Here is an 18,696-nt window from a genome sequence, read left to right as displayed (position 1 = left end):
CGTCATCTCAGAATGGAACTCTAAAAGAGGAAGCTCTGAATTCCTCTGAAGAAAATCTTAATTTCTTTGTGAACTGGTTTTTGTCCAAAACATTTTTCACTTGCAGTTAGACTATTTCATTAGGATTGATGACTTCTACTTATTGCACACCAACCATGAAGACCTGAAACTTAAAGTATATTCACCCAGGACATACTGTGGTAGTCCTCACTTTCCTTGATTTTTTTGTTATTATTTTTAATTCTTTTCACTAACATGTGAGTTTGATTTTTCATGATTTCTTTTAAGATTTTCTTCTGCAGTGTTTTGAGCATAAACTGTCAGATGTTATTTAAATCTCATTCAGTTGAATGTGGATTATTCAAAGTGAAAATTTCAAGAATCTGAGAGGCAAAAGGTTCAAATGCACTGTTTTAAATTTATAGAAAATATTGAGGGAAAAAAATTTGTGAATAAAATAAGTTGTGCATTTTATAACTGTAAATTTTATTTACTTTTTTTTTCAATAGGGAGTGTCCAGATGCAGACTCAGTTGTAAGTAGACATTTCCAAAATAAATCCATATGCTAATACTATAAAGCCCTACAATATGATGGAACTTAAGTTTCATACAGTCTCTTCAATACATAATTTATCTGATAGACAATTTAGTATTTTCATAGCATACTTGAAGTATTAATTTTGTGCAATATATGGCCTTCAGCAGTATGTACAAAAAAGTGTCAATAATACATTTTTGTTTCTTAACAATTTTAGATTTTAAGCAAGGTGTTTTCACTGCAAATATAGGTTACTTTATTTTTCAGCTAACAGTTTGAATTTCTTGGCTAATAGGTTCTAAAAAAGAAAAGTATTTTGTTTATTGTGGACTCAACTTTGCATCATCATATTCCTCTGCTTATTACTGTTTCTTTTGAGAAATCCTTCTATATCTATCCTCCAATATTGATTGGGTTCTGCTTTAGCGCTGGCAATAGAGTGTAGGAATATACTGTTTAAAATATGGCTTTAAATGCAGCATTTCCAGATGCACTTTACTAATGGTTTAGTTTTCATTACTGTTAGTTAGAGCTGTGAAATGTCTTAGAATTTTTTTTAGTCAATTCAATGGTAAATGACCATTTCAAATTAAATTGAATATGTTAATGATTTTTTATTGCCTTAATTTAGTCTTTTCTTCTTATGCAAACATGTTCTCTTGAATTAATATATAACAAAGATTTAACTCCCTATAGCTCTGTTTGGGAAAAAATTACAGAGTAATCTAAGTGATTTGTTTTTAGTTAATTCATTTAGGTGCCAATTACATTACACAATTTAAGTTTTCAAGTTCATTTATTTTGTGGATTTTCTTATTTTTATTTGGTATCTAGGAGGTTTTAGCATCTAATATTAAAACTTGTTTTGAGAAACTTAATTGAAACATCCAATAGAACTATCCTTCTAAATGTGGAAAAGTAAGTTTTGCCAAATAACAGAACGATATGTGTAACAACAGATGTGTAATTCTTGCCAAGCCATTTCTTTTATATTGCGCAGTCATCATGACTTACAGCTAATTTCTTTCTTTTGGTACTTTTTAAAGGAAGTAACTATAGAAGTATCCTTATAATTATCAGTCTTCTCATGGAAGTAAAATCATTTGACAGTTCAGGTTACGTCATTGGAGTGAACCACAACTGGATTTGACTTTCAATGTTTATTTTCTTTGCTTATTTTGGTCTCCATGTTTTTTGAAAACAATTAGTTAAAAAATTCTACTATAAATTGGTTTGGAATTCCTTCTGGCTACATGAGGCACACCATGTGATCATCTAGGTTAATTGTTAATACTGTTGTATTTTTTTTTTGCCTGCTCAGCATTTTATGACTGCATTTGGAATTTAAAATTTGGTCTATGATTTCCGCTTGCTTGTTTCAAGCAACAGTAGTATTCTACCTAGTGATAGAATGCTATAATACTAGAAGCTATAACTCTAATTCTAGTGAAAAAACTATATGAGATTCATTTCACCCCTTACAAACAAGCAATCCAAAGTGCTTTTATGTTGCAAGGTTGGAGTCCTCTTCTGAAAGGTCTCATTTCAAATGTTTCTAATTTTATTTGGCTTTTACTTCTATATTTCCTGTCTGTTTAACTTACTAAACCTGATCTAAATATTTTAAACAGTCTCTATTAACTCTAGGAGGATTTATTTTGTATGGATATTTGCAATAAATTATGCATTTCAAGAAACTGAATGTGGAAAACTATTATTAAATAAAATAGATTAAGGCAGTTATAATTAGTTTTTTATTTGCTAGGAAATAATGAGGAACAGACCTCAGAAAATTCAACTTAACGTGTCCCAGTTATTGTTTTGTCGGTTTTGGTCACTCACAGAAAACCTGTGTGGCATATATATGATTATGTGATCATTTTTCAAAATTGGCTTATGTTTATTTTTCAAGAATTTTAATTTTGTGAAAGGAAAGAAAAGATAACCACTCTTCAATTGTATATAAATATAGGCACCAAGGTAAAAAAACCTGCAAATTTTCAAGTTAAGGATGTAGTAAGAACTGATTTGTACACATATCTACCAATTCTGTATGCTGCTGTGGATCTTTGAACATACTATGTAGTCAATACCATGAGTGCCTTCTCACTAATGCAAAATGTGTGATGCAGTCTATCAAATTTGTATTCTCTGTTTCCAAAAACAAATGGTGAGATGGGTCAAAAATGTATTTTGTCCCAAAACAGATGCTCTCAAATTTATCCATGGTAAGACAGATTTGCTTATGCTCATCCTTTTTGTAGCAGCCAGATTATATATACTGGAAAATAAATTCATAGAATGTTAATTCCGTAAGTATTTTTTGTAACTGCTGTAAAAGGTTTTCATGTGCTCATTAGTAGACAGCTGTGGACTGAGATATGGTGTTTGTTAATAAGATTGACCACTTCAATAACCAGTCTCAGTTTAAATATAGGTGCCAGTATCTAATGAATTTAAAATTCCTGAGTTTTTTTATATGTCCATCTATGGTATAACTTCCATTAAGGTAAACCTTGATAATTGAGAAAAGTGGAAAGTTTGCAGTAGAAAGTGCATGCACTGGAAAGAGATAGCAACTGAAGACTGACTCTGTATGGGGGTTTTGCCTTAGAATGTTTTTCTAAAGGCTGAAATGTCTTGTTTCCCATGAGTTTGCATCTCTAGAGATGCTCTCTAGGAAGATATGAGATCTAAAAGAAACTTCTATTCCTGGGAAACATTTACAAGGTTCCACTTGTGTCCAGTAAGGTCTGAATTGGGATTGCAACCCTTCCCTTGGATGGGATGCTTCTTCTACTTCACTGCCTATTTTCATGAAGACTGTAGTAATGTAATTATCTTTGAGTTCTCTATTCTCTCTGTCAAATCCATTTGAAATTCTCCAGTAAGTTCAAAAGTAATTAAGGGAGTCACAGATGTACAGAACATAACGGTGAAAGGTTTTTTTTTCATGGGAAACTGAAATGCAAACACATATCAAGGCATCCAAAACTTTTCATTAACCTCTTCACATGTGACTGTAGCATAATTACAGTTATATAGAATTATAGACTATTTTATTATTGGGGACTGGTTGAACTTGGAACCATCAAATTCTGAGAAGTGGAGCACAAGTGTAACCTAGTATTTAGTGAAATGCAAGTATTTTTCCATATTTGCATTTTACAGCATTTTATTCTGGGATATTTCAAATAGCTGATGTCGAGGACAAGGCTTTCTATCAGCACAACACAGGGGTACTTTGAATACCCATTTTTTTTTCTTTCTGCATTTCTAACAATAGGAAAAACTGACTGTCTACTCTCTTCTTCTGTGTCTCTTGGGGTTAATAGGCACCCTAAGGAGAGGAGGCCAATATTATGCCTCAGTCTTAACCTAAGGATATGCCAGAGTCAAATTTACATCTCAAATACCTCAAAAGTGGAGAGGCTTTTTGTTCTCTTGTTCCAGCCTATGAGCTTCAGCTGCTTACTTAGAGTCCTCATCTGGATTATGGGATGCGAGTTGAGTTCCAGCAGAAGAAAATAGTGAACTGTTCAGCTGCACTGCATCTGGAAGCATATGCTCAGGAAAACTTGATAAAGAGCTTTCATAACCACTGTAGTTATCTCAGGAGAAGAGAAAATATAAAGAAATCAAACTGGAGCATAGTGAAGGTTCTTTGCTTCTTGACTGATGACCAGCCTGTCAGTAGCATTAATGTTGCAGAGGAAGGGCCAAATGAACTAGTTAGGCTGCAGTGTTCTATGCATTCCTCCCTTGTTCTTTGTAAGTAGCCCAGAGACACTAATGAAATGGTAATGGTGTGACTTCTTCAATCACCTTTGGATGTCAGATGGGACAGAGCAAGGAAACTAAAATAAGTTATTCACCAAAACTAAAAAAATGTGTTTTGTCAATAGAATGCTTGGTCCTCAAGCTTCATACACAGGAAATATTGTTTTATTTATCAAGGCTTTGTGTTTAATTCTTCAAAAAATTATTAACCCCAGAAAGCTTGTAGAATGTGCCAAGGCAAAGGCAAAAGTATACGGCAAGTTTCTGGCATATGTTTAAAGCTATATAAGATATGAATTAATGCATTGCATCAGAAAACACAGTGAAAACTGTGGCTTTTATAGCTACATGTTTACTTGCTTAACAGAACCTCAGAAGGGCTTCCTGGAAGTCCACCTTTCAAGTTGCTTCTGTAGAGTTCAATTCACATGCATAATGATGTTGGGAGTTTTTTGACTGCAAAGACCACATATTTGTGTAGAGGACTAAAGCAGACTCTGTCCCCATCATATTTATAATAACTTTTCCCAAAGGCCAAAGTTTGGAAAGATCATCATCTTGTGTGTTGAAGTTTGAAAATTATACATGTATACATGTAGGTAATGAACTTAACCTCTGATCAGCATGGTAGGCAAATCAGGTCTTATATGTGTTATGTGCCTGATGCTTGTTATGTGCCTGATGCTTAAGAGACACTGTTATCCATGACATAATATACCGTTCTGTAATTGTATGAGTGTGGAAAAGGGAGTAAAATTTAATCAAATAGATGTAAATGCCTTCATTAACATCAGATTCATGAGTATGTGTCTCTCAGGTTGCTGTGTTATCTATCACTGTTATTACATGTAGATTTGCAAATGAAATGTTGATACGACAGAAAGCAGAACAGTGACCAGTTCAACCATTCAAAATATTGAGAACAGTGTTTTGAAATTACTACTTAACTTGTAAGATTGTGAGGTGCCATTTTGCTTCTGTGTGACACCATTTGCCTTTGTCTATGCAAAGGTATATCAGGTATCTCTTCCACCCATTTTTTATGTTGGTTTACACAAAAATATAAATTCAGTATCTAGTTAATTAAATCAGGTGTTAACAATGATCATAAATTGGCTGGAAATACAAAGCAAATTATTTATGTGTATATATAGTATTTAGAGTCAGAATGTTTGAAATTACATGTGTTTAAATTTTACATACAGGAAAAAATATAAATAAGGTTTTCTATGCAGGGTTTGAAAAGAAGTGGTAACATAGACTAGCTGAAAGAGAAGGAAGAAATTTTCTTCTCCTGGGCTCAGAACTTAAGTGTAAAATATCCATCTCTGTTACGTACATGAGTTGTGAAAACAGACTGCATGCTAAAGGGCTGTTTCTGAGGGAAAGGTGATTCAAGTATATTATAGGTATCAGAAATAAGTATAATGAAGGTATTAAGAAAGAACATTAAATACTTTACAATTTTGGTGCTTTCTTAATCCTAGAGCTTACTCTTCAGTAAACTAAAAATAATACAATGAAAATAACTTCTACAAACTAAGTTCTCTTACAATTTTACATCAAAATAGTCAGTTTTGCTAGCTATGTTGTGCGTGCTGTGTCAATCCAGTAATAGTAATAGTATCCTTTACATATATGGCCCAGTTGTAAGAAAAAGTAAATGTTGTATATTTAAAGATTTTTGTATTGATTTTCAATTCATATTAACCATGAATAATCCTGATCTATGGAAAATTACCTGGTGTGAAAACTAAATTAATTTCAGAATTCAGAAATTGTAGTGTTACACAAAAGTATACTTACCCTGTTGCTATATATTTTTGTTGTGTTTACTTTGATGTCAAGTTTCATTAGTGGTTTTTGGTATAAAAACAAGGCCATCTTAAGGTCAAGCATAGCTAAGAATCCTGATTTGAGTGAGTAGAGCTAAAGTGTTGGACTGTATGATTGTACTCTTATTACTTTTTTGTTGTTGTATTTATTTATTTATTAATCAAATAGCAGTGAAGTCTAGATCTTGCAAGTGTTTCAAGAAATTGCATTTATATGTCTATATTTTAAGGTTAGAGAGTTTAAATATTGTTTTTTGCCCTTAGTTTGATGCGGTATTTAATTTGGTATAGTCTTACATCTGTACAGGACTGTATTTCTTACACTTTTCTTAGCAGAAAGTTTGAGCTATGTGTAAATTCCATTTATTTCAAAAGTGTTAAATTTAGGGAGCTGTACAGAGGAGACTCTTTCTTAGTGAATTATCAGACATCCCATTTGTGATATCTGTAAAAGATACAGAAGGATAAGTACATTTTAATAATTTTAATGTTTGTATTCTGTATTTCAAAAGCTATTCAGAGATATGAACTTTAAACTTGGCTTCAAATTTTATCAGAAGTCATGAGATTCCTTTCTTATCCACTTGAAATCATCAGCATAAGTAATTTTGTTCTAACTCTTGACTTCTAGCAAATTTTGGCCATACTGTGTATACACTGGTCTGTTGGTCAAATTGGTACCCAGTACCTACTTTCTGATGGAATAAACTGTTGCTACACTAGAAAAAAATCATTTTTATATATATACATGTTATAATATGCATGTTATAATTGACCAGTGCTTAGGAAAGTTTTGTCTCTGCACCATCAGAAGATCTTGTGACTTAGTTGAGAGTAGTAAAAATTAGAAAATTTTTCTGGGGCCAAGAGAATTGTAGCCTAATCTAACTCAGTACTGAAGTTACAATAATGTTGATTTCTGTCAATATTTTTTTATAGAGTAATTGACTAGTAATTAATAAATTAGAAGTTATTTAGTGATTGATTAGTAAAAGAAGATGCATTTCAAACTTGTCAGTTTCCACAGGAAATTTAGAGTTTCTTTTTTACATTTTGTGCTGAGGTATCTTGCCACACAACTTCTGAATGACAGATTATATCTTCAGATAACTGTAATAATGTTGAATAAAAATAACTTTCATGACTTGTAATTTTAATTTGTCAATGATCTGATGTAAGAATGACATGATTTTTTAGTTATTTAATAATAGTATGATTTTTGTTGTTGTTTTTAGAACTTTCCTGATGTAGATGATGAAGGATACAGCATTAAACCAGAAGCAACACAGGATATCCTTTTTACTATTGTTGTGCCATGTTCTTTGATGTTACTGCAATTCTTTGGAGAGAAGTACTGACTAAAGAGTTAATGCCTATGTTGCAATCTTGTATTCTTGCATTAATAACTTTTGTAAAATGAACCAAACTTTTTCTTGGATGTGTGTGTGTAAGTGTTAAAGATTAGATTAGATCAGATCTCTTGGGAACTTTAAAAGGACAGTAAAAATAAAAAGCAAAAAAATAGCCAGATCCAGTGCAGAACCAAAATTCCATGCAGATCTCTCTTCTTGAAAAGCTCTCAGAATGTTTCTAAAATAAAGTTTGCAAACTTTTTAAAGCATATTGAATGGTTATCTGTTCTATACCTTCACCCTCCTATTTTTTTGGTAGCATTTGAGCAGTGTAGAAATAGAATTTCTGTTACTTAATGAAGTCATTATATCACATGCTGTTTCCAATTGGTGCTTTTAGCATTTATTGCCTTTTTAATAATAGCTTTCATATACAGAATAGATTTTGTTCTTAGTCATTTTTATGGAGACTCAAGATTTTTCTCTGCCATTCCCCTGTTGGTTTGGAGGAAAATTCTTGTCCACTTTTTTCCCAACCACCACAGAGGAAAATTCTACTTAAGAGCTGGGAATAGTCACCATAGATCTAAGTAAGCCTAGTATGCTAGCAAGGTAGGTAATTTTTGGAAATGTATTCACTGAATTTTCTGGGTACTGCAGATAAAAGGTGAATTTAGGCTATACCATTACCTTAAATTGCAAAAACCTTAAAGCAGTTAACTGCTCATTACAGTGGCCAGTTCATCATCATAACTTCTTTGTAATCATCAGCTTTGCAGAATATGCCTCTAATGCCCACACGGAGTTCTGTAACAATAAAAGCAGTTGGTGTTATCTCCTGTTCACAAAATTTGTATAAAAGTGACAGACTTTTATCCAGTTCTAAGAGGAGTAATATTTCATGCTTTGCATGTATTTCTGAAAGTGAGAGAGAAGTGAACAACATTTGTGCTTATGATGAATGATTCATCTGGACATCCTTTTTTTAAATGATCTCTTTTTTGTTGTGAAGCAAGAGAAGAGGCACACATACAATGAAAAATATCCATGACTTGCCATCTGTCATTAGATAGTACTTCAGCTTCTGAAAATCTTGACTGGCTTCAGGAACTTATCAGCTCCCTTTCTCTTTTGCTCACTTAGCCTTTAGAAATTAATTCTGTTGATGGGAAGTCATGAGATAATTTGTTGTAGGATGTTGTATTATAATTAAATAACCTTATATACAACTATTTATTATTATTATATATATAAAACAATTATATCATTGTTTTATTATAATGACAGTCAATCTTAATAAGTCTGACTTAAATCTGTATTGGCAAAACACAACAACTGTCTCATTTGTAGGAAATGAATCTTGAAGGTCAGTGATAACTTTCAAGACAAGAAATCTCTTGATGAAATTAGAATTACTTGTCTTTGAAACCTTTTTCACAAGTGCTTTATTTTGAAGGAAGAGATAGGCATAAGATTAAGATATTTGGCTTTTTCCTCACCACAACATTCAGATCCTTTCAGCTGAAAGGGAATTGGAATGTCTTTAGGGTTCAGGTTTAAAACTTTGTTGGATATAGTTTGAAGGAATTTAAAGCAAATGTCTGTCATATTTTCACGTGAAAATAACAGAGGTGGCATAGAGAATATGTACACTTCTTCCAGGTGGTACAAAATTTTGTGTTTCTGTAGAGGGAAGTTTTCAAATTTTTCATGCCAAAACAAATACAGTTTTTAAGATTTAGCTTGGGCCTTTCAGAGCTTTTCTTAGATTCCAAACAGAATCATCATTCTGAAGATAAATTGAATAAACCCATAAATTTTAACTCTGAATTGTGAATTTTGGACTGTGGATGTATGTAAGTGCACAAAGAGGTCACTTAATATGAGCATTTTGTGGACCAAAATTATGAAGTAGATAAAGCAGATGACCTTGAGGTATTTTCACCTTAACTGACAAAAACATACCAAAGAGAACCATTTCTATTCATCCAGTGATTCTGACTCTGAAGATGATGAACCCAGGAGGTTCCATGTGGAAATAAAACCTGTCCAGCCAAATAACACCTCTCAATACACTATGCCTACTTTGGATGAATTGAAAGTATCCATAGGAAACATCACTCTTTCTCCAGCAATATCTGTAATTTTTTATTCCTTGCATTTTTAATCTGTAGAAAAGTGGTAAAGAAACTGTACTGTAAGCATACATTATAGTGTTCAGAATTTATTATAGGATCAATAACTTTTTTCTTGTGCACTAGGTCATTTTTGGTACACTTTCTATTCTAATAGGTTTAGATTGCACTTTTCTATTGCAGTATAACATTAAGTACTTCTCTCATAATTAAACTTTCTTATGAGCCTTTTGAGTGCTCAGCTCTTGTCTTTGTGCTCTTGGCCACCACAAGACATTCAATTACATCTTAGAGTTAGCCAAGCTTGGCTTTTAACATAATTTGCTGATTAGTTTTCAATAACATACAAGTCTTTTAAAACAAATCATATAATGAGGATTCATCAATAAAGCTGCACTGTAAATGTTACATGTATCCTGCCAATTCATGGTATAATCCTTTATACCACCAGATGATAAATAATATTAGGGTATGCTAGTACAGTACTCAGACTTTAAAGAAAATAGTGCACATAACATATTAAAATAATATTTTTTCTCTTTTTTCCCTCACCACATTTTGAAAGCAGAGGCACAGTCCTGTAAGTAGAGAATGGCTTTTTATTTGTATTTGTAGTTAAAATTAAGTAAGTGTAGTATGTGAGGGGACATGTTGGAAAAAGCATGAGGAATGTTCTGTTTCATCTATACTGAGTGCTAGATATAGGCTGTTTAATTTTCTGTCCCAGACAGTAAAGAGACTAAAAAATGCTGCTCCATTTGTCAGCTCCATAATATGCATTTTCATACTGGTATGGCATAGGTGCACTGATTGCTCTGTCTGGGCTCATGTTCCATGGTCTTCCACATGCTCATGATGTTTTTGTCTGACATTGAAAAAAAATATCTCAGAGGGAGCTGAATGGAAATAAGAACTCTTAAGTGGTTTATTTCACAGTAGAAGAACTTACTCGTAATTTTTTTTTCCTGTTTCAGGCACAGATGAATCAAAATTCATCAAGTAAGTGTGAATCTTTTACCCTGTTAGTTTTTTAACATAGAATGAAAACAAATACCTTTTTTTGATTGGTGGAGACATTAAGTTCTTAAATATATATATTTTAAATGGAACAAAATGTTTCTCTTGTTAGTTTTATATAACTCTTCCTTATCTATATATTTGGCTGTTCCCCGTTCTGGGGACCAGATGAACCTGTATCTGACAGTAATGATGAACACATCCAGATGGCAAAGGGGTTACCCCATGGAAAAATCTCCTGTGCAAATTCCTGAAACCCTTTCACTGCTCAAGTTTAGTATGATCCATGAACCAGCAAAGCACACCAAGTGTATGATGTAAAATACTGACAAAGAGGATAGAGCATGAGCTTCTATTATTCATATTATTCAGGGTTGGGTTTGGTTTTTTTTTTAGCCAGTGGGAAACCAGGCCAGATTTGCTGAAGAACAGTATTGATGCAAAATGTATAAGTTGAGGAGGATGTTTCAAGTAAACAACACTTCCTTATGAATTGCATTGGTCTATATGTAGTCTTCTCAGATTTCAGGAATATCTAAATCTAAGTCATCTGAAATAATATGTTTTCTTTTTTTTCCATTTTAATAGTAATTTGCTTTGAGTTGCCAACATTAACTCTTTTTATAATGAAAATGAGATTTTTATATTATATTTCACACTTTTAGTGATATTACTGTATCTTTTTCTTAGGCGAAGAGTTAACAAAATCAAAACTTCCTGCTCCAACTACTGAGTAAGTTCAAATTCAAAATTCTATCAAATGCTGTTTTGCAGGAATTTTTTCTTATTTTTGTAATACTCAAGAATTCATTGCAAATGACAACTGAGTCCTATTTTAAGTTGTACCTCTATTGCATTATAAGACTAAGTGTATCAATGGATATTTCCATTTGCTTATCCCTTTTAATACATCTGATCTATTGTCATCAGCCTCAGTTAATGTTTACAATTACATGGTTTCACAATGTTTTTGATAAGGACAGATTTAGTTTCTGTCCAAGAGTTGTCCGTGGCAAAGTGTTTAAGAAGGCCCCAAGAAGGCTGCATACATTGCTTATGTGCATATACCCTGAAATAAATGAATATGAAGATGTGGGTCTCAAAAACTACAGTTATTCAGCTGACATTATTGAGTATGTTCACACACAAACTTTCACCAAGGTGTTTGCTAAGACAATCTCCTCATGTGTAAATCAGTTCTTTGACCTGCAACTTTTGACTATTTCTTTTCTTTTTAGATGCAAAGACTAATATAGACTAATTTGTGAAATGGTTGTATTAAATTATTGAGGGACTTCTCACAAGGTTTATGTAGTGATTGGACTAGGAGGAATGGCTTTAAACTGAGAGTAGTTTTAGATTAAATATATGGAAGAAATTCTTTATTTTGTGAGGTCTGGTGAGAGGTGGAAACTGGCTACCCAGAGAAGTTCTGGATGGCCTGTCTCTGGAAGTGTTCAAGGCAAGTCTGGAAGGGGCTTTAAACAAGCGGTCTAGTGGATGTCAGTGTGACTGGAACAGAATTTTTAAAGATTCTTTCAAAGCCAAACTATTCTGTGATTATTATAATTATACATTATCAAACTACTATTTTTGAATGCATAAATCTTTCATTTCTATTCCAATTTTAACTCTTAATATAGAAAGGGGAACAATGACTTCCTGGCATGGGATCCACTCTTCAGCACTTCTCTTGAATCTTCTTCTTCAGCTTCTTTGGCATCCTCATCCTCCTCAGGTAAAATATTTTTTTATGGTAAAATATTTGATGGTAGTGTTCACCTTTTTTTCAGTTGTTGCAAGGAGACATGCTTTGATGCATAAATGATAGAATTTTATAAAACAGTATACCGTCTTTAGAGTATTACAGAACTGAGATGGTATATAAGGCTTTCAAGCTAGAGAGGAAGAGGGAGTGCTAGACACTTTAGGAAAATTCCATCTTGCTCCTGCCTTTTTTATTGCCTTCTCATACTTACTGAGGAATTGCTCACCATCTAGAATGTAATCCTTTTTATTCAGCTGGTAAGTCTGGGAGATTAAACGGAGGTTGTTGCAGCAACAGTGAGACAAGCTGAGCTTGCACAATGAATAGGGATGGATTTCTTCTTTCTAGGAAAGTCAATTGGGCTATGTAGTACAAAGGCATTGCAGAACTTCATTGTGAGGAATTTGTTTCCTGTAGGAAGGCATGATTCTGTTAGGCATGATTCTGTTAGGAGATATGAAGGCATAATCCAAGGGCAGGTGGATAAAAATGACAGGACTGAGACACGAATTAAGCTGAGATCCTGAAATCAGGGATATTGCGAGGAAAAGGATGGTGTGGCATATGGGAGGTAGAGGGAGACAGTACATGTTGCATGGGAATTTTGGGTTGCGGGATATCAGTATTGGTAGGACATTGGCAGGCTTTCCTGAAATCCAGTCTTTGCGAAAAATAATTCCATAGTTCTTTTCAGTCTACCTACTGTGTGTCTTTACTCCAACATTTTAATTTTCTCTTAACATAGACACTTTTCTCCTCCCACAAACCTTAGAAAGGAAGCGTGTTCACGGATTTATTTGTATTCCAAAAATAATCCTCACTTCTTTGTTAATGATTATTGCTTTCTAGCAGTTTTCTTCTGTACTTGATCATGCGGATTGAAGAGCAATAAGGAAGATTACATAGGAGAATTCTGAAAAACTGGTGTTATTTCTTGGCTTAAATAATGTTCTTTTAGCATCAATAACATTGCTTTATAACACTTCATATTTTAAATAGAATTTTGTCTTTCACTACAAATTTGTGTTCTTTAAAGGTCACAGTTTTAACAAATCTGGCTTACAGAATTCATCACCATTTTCTTATCCTGGCTTGCATAGTCAGCCGGTAGTATTGGCAAGTGAATCCACCATGTGTGTGGTAGCACGTTTAAGAATATATTCTAGACAGATTACAGGAATATTCTGAAAAAAAATTGTGTTTTTTTTCAATCCTCTGTTTTGATAGCCTTGGTCTTGTGTCAGAGTCTGTAGAGAAAGGCAGAGGATACTTAATTTGTTGTGCTGGTGGTTGTAGCTGTATTTTATTTTATGGGGTGTTTATTGCTGTGCCTGGATGGGAAGTGATAGCAGGTTAGGAAATCATGATACAGCTCCTCCTGGCAGCAGAACTGTGGAGAAAGTAGTCTCTGGCTGATGAAAAATGGCAGAGATCCATAATATTCTCTGTAGCTGTATCTGGGAGGGCGTCATCTACCCCAGTCCTCATACCCATCAGGATTGTACACAGAGCCCTGCATTTCATTGAAATTGGTGCAATAGAGGGTCTTGTGGGCATAAATTAAGTTTAGATACCTCTGTGCCTTGGCAAACTTTATCCAATAAATAATTATTTCAAGGATTGTTGTTCTAGGAGTTAACTAAGATATTTATATTTGTGAAATAATCTGTAAAATTAATTAGAAAGTAAGTGTTCCAAAGTATAACAAATTTCTAATACATTTGGGGGAAAAAAAATTGGATCAATGTAGGTCATGTTGTTTAAATTGAGTTCTAATGCTTGCTAACTTGCAAGGTAGTTCTCTAAGTTTTTTAAAAATACTTATTTTATCTGATTGTATTTTCCTTGAAAGCAATGTTTTATCTTCAGCTTGAAGGTTAGTAGTGAGCTGGTGCTTAAAGATCTTGAAAATCTCAATCCAAAATTTAAATTACATACATTATTTCTGTGGAATACAGTGTATATCCCTTACAGTTTAAACATTTGTTTAACTATTGTTTAACTATGGTTTTATAACTGTGTTAATCATTGAACACTTAAACTACCTTGGTATTTGAGCAGAAAGTGGTTTATGCAGCACAGAAGTAATCATGTCAGTCACCCATGAATAATCCCACTTTATTAGAAGTTTAAGCTAACTTTGTTATCTTGAACAAACAACAGACATTTTTTAGCAAGCTCTTGATATTTTAAAAATGCTTCTATTCGTTATCTTCCTTATTTTCATCTATGTGTATTTTTAAAATAGTTCTTAACATCTTCACGTTGTTTTAAAATAGGATTTATAATAGTATTTTAAAGCCTTTGAATTATAGTTAAAATACCTGCTAGAAAGAGAGAGCTGTGTTAAAATTCTTAGTGTTTAGCTGGACTTAGAGAATGTACTTGTTTATGGCAAAAGGACCACTGTGGAGAGGACAACTGTACTTTTGAACTGAACTTTTAAATGTGTTTCTCTCTTTTTTTTGGTTATCACTGCTGTTGCTCCTAGCTCTGCCAGTCTGCAAGATGTTGAGAGTTGACTAACCTTGTATTTTCTGCTTCTATTGTCATCTAGACAACAGACAACAGCAAGTGCAGGGAATAGTTGTGGAAAACTCCTTTTTTCAGCAGTCAGAAGACTATAGGATGAGAGAGGAAAAAAAAACCTGAGGTGCATGATGCCTCATCCATATTGTTATTCATTAGACACAGATTGACACAGACAAAATAACTATCAGACCAGATCTTGTGACTCCATTGTCTTCATTCATTCACCTGAAAGCCAAATCTGTTGGATCTTCCTATTATAAATGTTAGGACTAAGAGGATCAAAGTATTTGGAGGGAACATGATACATTTGATTAAATAACTTTGAAGGAAATTAAAAGCAAAAAGCTGGGGAGAGGAACCAAAAATGGAGTAGGATGCAAGAAGAAAAAGACAAAGATGAGAAAAAATTTAATCACAAGAGGTAGGAAGTCAGAGGAATAAGGAAAGTTTTGAGAAATGTAGCCTTAAGTGGAGATACATAATCATTTTTTTATTACATATTAAACAATGGAAAGTGACATGGTTTGCAGTATGAATGAAGTACATATGAAGTGTGACTGGATTTTTTCCTTTCTTCTCTTTGTGAGTTGGGGAGGTTACCTTAGTAGAGCCGTTATTTTCATGCTGACTAGTAATCCTTGTGCAGTGGATATTGAATACTTTTTTTCAATATTGAAATTTTTATCTTTTCATTGTTGGTCCTACTTTCAATTCTTCCCTTTTCCTTCAGCTACCCTAACAGAGCACAATAGGAGCTCCTCCTCATCTACCACTGATTTGCCTGGGTGTAGAATATCTCAGTCTTTGCTTGGACACCAGACAGATTCTGGGTCTACAAGCCCATCCTCACCAGGCTTTACCACTAGCACTTTGTGCAAATATGGTGTTACAGCAGCGCCATCAGGGAGTACCAGTACTTTATCCAGTTTTTCGTGGTCTCAGAGTCAGTGGATTTCCTTTGCTGATGAACTTCTTACAATTAGACACACAAGCTCAGACAAGAAGGAGCCCCAAAGATTGCATTTTAAAACTGAAAATGCCTGCCTTGCCTCTTCTGCTTTGCTTGGGAATTCTATCAACAGCTGTGCTTCTGAGGATCAAAGTGACCTTTTCAATAACTCTATATGCCATGAACAATTATTCATTGAAGAAACTGGCACTGCTGCTGAAATATCTTCTGCATCATCTTCAGCACTACTGGACTATAGTTTAGTGTCTTCTTGTGCTCATACAAATAAGGGTATGCCAAGCATGCATTCTGTACTGCTCTTTGCTAATAACTGACTTCAAAAAGCAAGCTTTGGATTCATTTTTCTTTTTGTTGTTATTGTTGCTCAACTGATGTTAAAATTAATTAACCTTCTTATTTAGAATGTACTAAACTGCTTGTTAATACCAGTTGGGACAGTGAAGTAAATATACAGCTTGAAATAAGAAGAAAATTCAAATTATTCATTTAAAAGGCATTGCTTTCTCTTAACTAAGCTGTGTTGCTTTTCTAGAAATGGGAATGTATTTTTGACAGTAATGAGATCTCAGAGATTAAGTAATTGCATTTGCATAAACAATTCTTTCTACATACAAGCTTCCAAGAGTGGTTGCTATGAAATCACTTGAGAGCAATGGAAAGCCCATGTTTATATTTTTAGATGCATTTTTCAGGGTATCACATGGCATATATTAAAAACATGGCGTATTTTAAAAGCACTTATGATTTATGATAACTCTTAAAACATTACACTTGTACAGTAGGAACCTCTAGTAGCAACATCACTTCCAGATAACCTACTCAAGTAAATAATTATTTCTGTTCAGTGTGATCTTTTTAATATTTTCTCAACTTTGCTTTCTTTCAGCAAGGCCCACCACTCCTCTTTCTGTGGGCACCATAGTACCCCCTCCAAGGCCTGCTTCAAGACCAAAGCTGCCTACTGGGAAACTTAGTGGGATTAATGAAATAGTACGTATTGATTTTTCTTATTTTTTTATTTGCCATTTTGATTTGATTTCAGACACGCCATTCATTTACACTGTTACAGGGGACTTACTTTCTAGCCAATGGTCAAGTAATCACATAAGCACATATACTAATAGTTTATGATAACTATCTTATTACAACAAATAATTATTAGCACAAGTACAAATGTCCAACCATAATTTTTGCATCAGCTGAGTGTTTTTAATTGAGCAAAACAGTAATTTGACAATGAAAGATGGTGCATGCATAAGATCAAAGTTTTCAAAATGCAAAATACTAGTGAAGTTACTAACAAACCTTCCTTGATTCAGGGATATCACCAAAGCTTTGGGAAATGAGTTGGGGTTTTTTTCAGTTGAATCTTGAAAGAAATAGCCCTGTTGTGACTTCTCCCTGCACTTGGTGCTGGTTTGTGGAGAAGGGAGGTGGTAGACCACAGCAGTTGCCTGTGAAGATAGTGAGAGGGTGCACACTTGTCTGCATGTGCCTGCAGTGCAGGTTCACCTGCCGATAAGGAATGTGGTAAAGAATGCAAATAACCAACAGCCTATCCGACTAGGCCATGCCTAATTTCCTCTGTAAATATTAGTATTCTGCAGGTTTCATTTGACTTACTGACTTGGAAAAATGTTCCTGTGGTAAAATCCTTGTATTGTCTTTCAAAGTAACAGGATATTTTTACCATATTCTTGGTACAAACAAAATTCTCATCTTTTGCTTTGACAAAACTGACAAAATATTTTCAAACTCCTTTGCTTTTCTGTAGGATCAGAACTGAGTTCATTCCAAAATTATTTTCTCTTTCCAATACAGCATTGTAGAAATTGCTCTTAGCCCAAGGAATCTGTTCTTCATGTCATCATAATTAAACAGAACAATTTATCTGGTACTGTTCTGCTATAAAGTATGATCCTGAACAAAGCTACATTCATTTTATACTGTTGCTTTTGAAACTTACTATTATCTGTCAGAAGGCTGACAGATGTCTTTGTTACATGTTTACTCCTTTTACAATTCTCATAGTCTCTATCAAAGCCAGCAAGTGCAATAGAGTGGAGGAAAAAAAAGTTACTCAGACATCCCATACCAAGGGATGAGGAGACACCCAAGATTCACAAATGCTAGTGGTTGGATGGAATGACTTAAGTCAGATATGCATATCTGTGGGTTACAGATAAAGAGGTAGAATACAAAAGAAAGAGACAAAGCAACATATGAAATAAACAGGAAGAGAAAGAAAAAGATCACCAGTCCTGGTTCCAGTGTCAGTTCAGCTGATGGAATGTCCTGGAGGTGTCACCTAGGCTTATTAGGCATACCACAGGTTTTCCCCACCCTGGAGCTTAGTTTCTTGTTTTCTATGCAAATTAGTTATCGTGCACAGTTCATTCTTTCAGAGCTTTCTGGAATTCACGCAGAGGGCTCTGGGAGTCCTGAGTGGCCTTGATCCTCCCCTATAGTTAATGCTCACTTCTCTGCTTCATTCCTGCACCTGAGCTGTACCTGTACTTGTGCTTATCTGCAGGAGTCAGAACAGGATGTTTGTCATGGAAAAATGCTGCCTACCACTGCATAGCACCTTCTCCAGCTAAATCTTGTTCTTTTGCAGTTTGTTATTACCAACAATCCTTGATTATTATCAGCAGACCTTGTCTGTTAGTACCAACAGTCCTTGGTTATTAACAACGATCTTGGTTATTACCAGCAGGCCTTGTGTATTAGTACCAACAATCCTTGGTTATTATCAACAGTCCTTGATC

The 18,696-nt window shown here is 34.0% G+C and overlaps 1 protein-coding gene across 5 annotated transcripts in view; it reads left to right on the top strand.

The window, feature by feature from the left end:
* The window catches only part of FCHO2 (FCH and mu domain containing endocytic adaptor 2), a 79,306-nt gene that overhangs the window by 43,045 nt on the left and 17,565 nt on the right, over positions 1-18,696 (top strand). For 3 of the 5 annotated variants that reach the window (XM_015652891.3, XM_033520680.1, XM_033520679.1), the window contains exons 11-18: positions 510-534; positions 7,390-7,444; positions 9,468-9,646; positions 10,207-10,221; positions 10,616-10,640; positions 11,349-11,391; positions 12,302-12,396; positions 16,815-16,918. In XM_015652891.3, the coding sequence (XP_015508377.1) occupies positions 510-534; positions 7,390-7,444; positions 9,468-9,646; positions 10,207-10,221; positions 10,616-10,640; positions 11,349-11,391; positions 12,302-12,396; positions 16,815-16,918 (541 nt within the window). The remainder of the gene's footprint in view (positions 1-509; positions 535-7,389; positions 7,445-9,467; positions 9,647-10,206; positions 10,222-10,615; positions 10,641-11,348; positions 11,392-12,301; positions 12,397-16,814; positions 16,919-18,696) is intronic. The other 2 variants (XM_015652892.3, XM_033520678.1) reach the window with 2 other exon arrangements.

Source organism: Parus major, chromosome Z, assembly GCF_001522545.3.
Source record: "Parus major isolate Abel chromosome Z, Parus_major1.1, whole genome shotgun sequence".
Classification (NCBI taxonomy): Eukaryota; Metazoa; Chordata; class Aves; order Passeriformes; family Paridae; genus Parus; species Parus major.
Note: the sequence above shows the minus strand (reverse complement) of the source record. Positions and strands in the feature narration are given on the sequence as shown.